Below are 4,383 nucleotides of genomic sequence, written 5' to 3' on the forward strand. Positions count from 1 at the left end.
GGGGGGGTCTCACCACCCTGAAGCACCCGCTCTCCGTTCGCGGGCTGCACGTGACCACTCGGATCTGTGCACTAGGGGAGGGAAAAAAAACACCCAACCAACATCTAAATACTTTATAATAAAGAAGACAGAATTACATTTCAGGCTTACCTTCATGACAACCGGCTTTTCGAAGTTGCACATACAATGCGCCTTCCTCTGTATGAACTTCTGGAATTCTGGATCAGTAAGAGGAAAAAAAAAAACAAAAACAAAATCACTTAGGGGAAAGCGAGCGATTTAGTGTATGTGAAGTTTGTGCATTTCTCTCACCGTTGTAAACCATCTGGAAGTTAAATGGTTCTCCTTCATAAACGTCATTTAAGTGTTTCATAGCTATAATTAGGCAGATTTCCAGGACAGACAAACCTAGAGGGAAAGACAAGAGCTCTCAGAATTTCTCTTGAGCATATCAGACGTGCAAGCCGTTCACACACCATTTTTATTCCTCTGTTTGTATATGCTGTAGGCCTCACACATTTCTGTTACGTATCTTCATAATGTAAAAAAATTCCAGAATTGGAGAGACTAGGTAAGGGAACATTTCTTTTCCAGATATTTGAAGCGGCAATGTTAAGAAATGGGCTGCTTCCATCAAAAAGCAAGAAATTTAAGTATAAAGAAAAACCACCATTGCAGATTGAACGGCACGACAAAGAATTTTTCGTGGCACCAAGACAATCTCCGTGCTACCGTCGAGCGTGTCATGGAATGAGTTTGAAGAGGTTATTCGCTACTCAAAGCTAAAGAAGTGACACAGCGAATTAGCTCCACGGTACCAAGGAGACTTGGCGAATCAGAGGGCCAAGCCAAACCAAAGCCTGTAAAGTCTGGAAGCCATAAAGAAGCAATGGGACAAGTTAGCTTTTCCTGACCAGGGAAGCAATTCCTCCTGTAACTATATCTGGGCTTAGTATCATCACCAGGAAGAGTTTATTTCTTCTCACTGTTCGCACAGGTTCCAAAACACTTATCAGAGAAACCCTAAGCACAGCGCTCAGCACATTCCATCTGCCGAGGCTGAGAAAGGGAGAACCCCCGGACCACGTAAAGGCGGCGGTGGGAGCAGCAGCACACCGAAACACGCTGGAGGAGTCAGTACAGCATTAACAGAAGCTCAGTTAAACGCGGGTAAGCGCACGCTGCTGTAGAATTCAAGTACACACTCAAATTCTGTATGTATCCACGCAGAGACTATTGCAACTCTCAGAGGGTTTATTGCAACAGCTCCCAGCCAAAGCGTCTTCGGTATCCTCCAGCTCCCAGCACTGGCAGGAAGAGGTCGGCATCGTCCCTTCCTCCACCATTTACCGGGGACAGAAACGCTGCCCAGACTGGGGCCTTTGCCCAGGCTGCCGGTGCTTTCCCCGGCTAGCACCGCAGTACCACACGAGCTGGCCGGTACTGACAGCTGTAAGCCTGCACCGTAGCGGTGCGCTGCCCGAGCTCCCCACAGAGTAGGATTTGTATCAGCTACTCTGCAGCTCAGTTTCTGGTTTATTCGGCATTGTTACATCCACGCACATGTACCAACGCAAACGAGCAGAGAGCAGACTCCAGGGGCGGAGGTATTCCCTGCGCGGCTCGTGCCAACAGGGGCACTGCCCTATACGGTATCTCTTGCATCAGGAGAATTTCAGGGAGGGACTTGACACCTTCCATACTCCTGAGAAACGTTTGGGGGGAAACAGCTGAGCTTTACCATGCACAATGTTTGCTTTTGAGTCCATTCTATACTGCTTGCTTGCCTCATGAAGATCTGATGCGGTGATAAGTGGGTGATGCACAGTAACGTTACTTACGGCGAGCATCTAAAAATAAAGCAGAAGACATTTTTCATTTGATTACTCATTACCAGACATACTTTCTACTTGGAGATGGAACGCCCAAGAACACACTTCCCCTGGAGTCACCTACTGGAAACATTCGTGAAGAAACCCTACACACAGTAGGCTCATACTGAAAAACTTGTAAATAGCTGGTAGCTACAACTGCGTTTTGCCAGGAAGGTTTTCCAGGCTTAAAACTTCAAAGCCTCCTCACTAGAGGAGATAAACACTCATTAACTTGTTTACATTAATGTCAATGGATTAGCATACTTCAGTGATTGCTGTAAGAATGACTTACAACATCATTTTAAACATACCTCTCCACACAGAGCTACAGCGCACTCGTGTCACTGAAGGTGCTAAGAGAGTGTCTGAAGGCGCCTCTCAGTTTACAGAACACGAGTTACCCCTTCAGAACATTTGCTAAACAGTCTCACGAGGTTGCAGTTTGAATCTTTAAATATCTTCAACTACCTGTCACAGAGAGTGAATTTTGAACAAATGTAAGTTAACCAATACAGAGTCAGCTGACCTCTTCTGACACCACTCTTTCAAAGCTTTTGATTATCCACCAGCCTTTACACAGCAGCAGGCACACTGCAGCGACCTTCACTTGTTCTTCGCGGCTTTAAGTATCTGCCTTGTAGCTACTTTGCGGTTTAATAGTCACAGAAAACAGAAAACATGGCTTTTTGTGACTACTTCCTGCTTTTGCAGGTCTGTGTGATGAAAAACTGTTCATTTCACCCGTTTAATTGAGGTCTTTTCACTGAGAACATCCAATGCTATCTACCACCGGTCTTTTCCAGTCCTCCTTCTCTCCTTACAGATGTCACTGTAACAGCCTCAAAAAGCTGCACGACCAGTCAGACTTCCAAAGGTACGGAATGAGGTTTTATCCTATAAAGGGCATTCGGATAGGGAAGAAGGGGAGGGCGAAGAAACGACAGCCCCGAGTCACTAACAGACACGCACAAGGGAAAGCAAGTTGAGGAAACACAGCAGTTATCTCTTGTCAGCCGCTGCCCCCTCCGCTTCAGGGCTAGTGGAATTTGTGAGTAACAGGTAACTGCACCGAACAGAGAGCCTGGAGCACGGGGCATCCTCTGGTTTACCAGGTTCAGAGGCAGACAAGCAGCTGATGGCGTGAAGTCACCCACACGAGAGAAACCGTGGGGAAACAGCATTTACCAAAAGCGAAACTAGATTTTACCAGCTCAGTTATGAGCTATCTAGTTCTACTTACCTAACAAATTACTTATTTTACTTTGCTAAAAAACTTAAACTCGTTCAACTCTTCCAAGCTTTTCAAGGTTTTGCACAATACCCCTTAGAGTACTGCAACATGAGACAGACACCAAGTTTCCATCGAAAACCCATGTGTTCATCTGACAATGCGAAGTGATGGGGAGCACTAAATGTAATTTAAAAATAGCTGCTCATTGAAAACAAGTCCTTGCTACCGAAAAGCAGGTAATTAGCAAGAGTGGCTCCAATTCTTACCACCACCACACCGCCCATCACAAAGCTGCTCTCACCAGCTCCAATGGCAGACTGCTACAGACGTTCAAAATTCAAGAAAAATTCATCCTGCAGGGCAATTAATCCATGTTTCAGCTAATACAAAAGAATTACAGAAGCGCTAGATTCTCTATTACATACTTTTATGAGCAAGATGACTTCAGAGTGAAAAAGCCCCTTTCTAAAGGATAAATTCAGAACGTGCTGAAGAAAACAGTTAGGAACTTCAGCCTCAGCTCTGACACGCCTTGGAGCTCAGAGGGGGGCTATCCAGAGAGCCTCCCTGCTCTTCTTCTGGCATTCATTCAAGCCACAGAGACAGAACAGGGTGCCGCTAAACTAGAAATAATCTGCAATCTTGTAACGAACTCAAGGCAAGAGAGGACTACCAAAAAGAGGGCTCATGTGTTTCAGAACTAGAGCGGGAAGTCTACGATCTAGTTTTCAGAGTGGCTATAAACTCAGTGTTGGGAAAAGCCGTAAGCACTAAAGAGTCCAAGAGCAGCCCACCACAGAGCTGAAGGTTAACATCTCAATACCTCCCAACACAGGATAAGCAGGTACGTTTACTGGGCTTTTCACACTGACAGAAGCACATAGATATTTTAAGGTGGTTAAATCAGTGTTACTTATCTTCTGTAATGAATGTTATCGCATTCATATTAACTGTGTTAAAAGACAGGAGGGAGGCACATTAAAAAAAAGACCCTCCAAGAGAGCCTGACCACGCGTTAAGCTTCAGCTCGTTTGTTGTGACAGGAGGAAGTTCACTGTCAGCATTATCTCCTACTTACTGAATATAGAAATCTTCTCTCAGAGCTAACAGGGAGGCAGCAGTCTAATTTTTCTCCACACAGTGAGGAGGCCTTCCTTTCTTCCCCCAGGTCCAGAGGGACCTGGACAAGCTGGAGAAGTGGGCCCGTGTGAACCTCATGAGGTTTAAGAAGGCCAAGTGCAAGGTCCTGCACCTGGGTCAGGGCAACCCCCGGTATCA

General features: G+C 45.7%; 1 protein-coding gene across 3 annotated transcripts in view; it reads right to left on the minus strand.

Moving 5' to 3' along the window:
- The window catches only part of ORC4 (origin recognition complex, subunit 4), a 22,505-nt gene that overhangs the window by 1,348 nt on the left and 16,774 nt on the right, over positions 1 to 4,383 (minus strand). For all 3 annotated transcript variants that reach the window (XM_009318951.1, XM_009318950.1, XM_009318952.1), the window contains 3 exons: positions 1,742 to 1,850; positions 313 to 408; positions 151 to 218 (listed from right to left, as the gene is read on the minus strand). In XM_009318951.1, coding sequence (XP_009317226.1) covers positions 151 to 218; positions 313 to 408; positions 1,742 to 1,850 — 273 coding nt within the window. The remainder of the gene's footprint in view (positions 1 to 150; positions 219 to 312; positions 409 to 1,741; positions 1,851 to 4,383) is intronic.

Source organism: Pygoscelis adeliae, unplaced genomic scaffold (assembly GCF_000699105.1).
Source record: "Pygoscelis adeliae isolate BGI_AS28 unplaced genomic scaffold, ASM69910v1 Scaffold222, whole genome shotgun sequence".
Taxonomy (NCBI): domain Eukaryota; kingdom Metazoa; phylum Chordata; class Aves; order Sphenisciformes; family Spheniscidae; genus Pygoscelis; species Pygoscelis adeliae.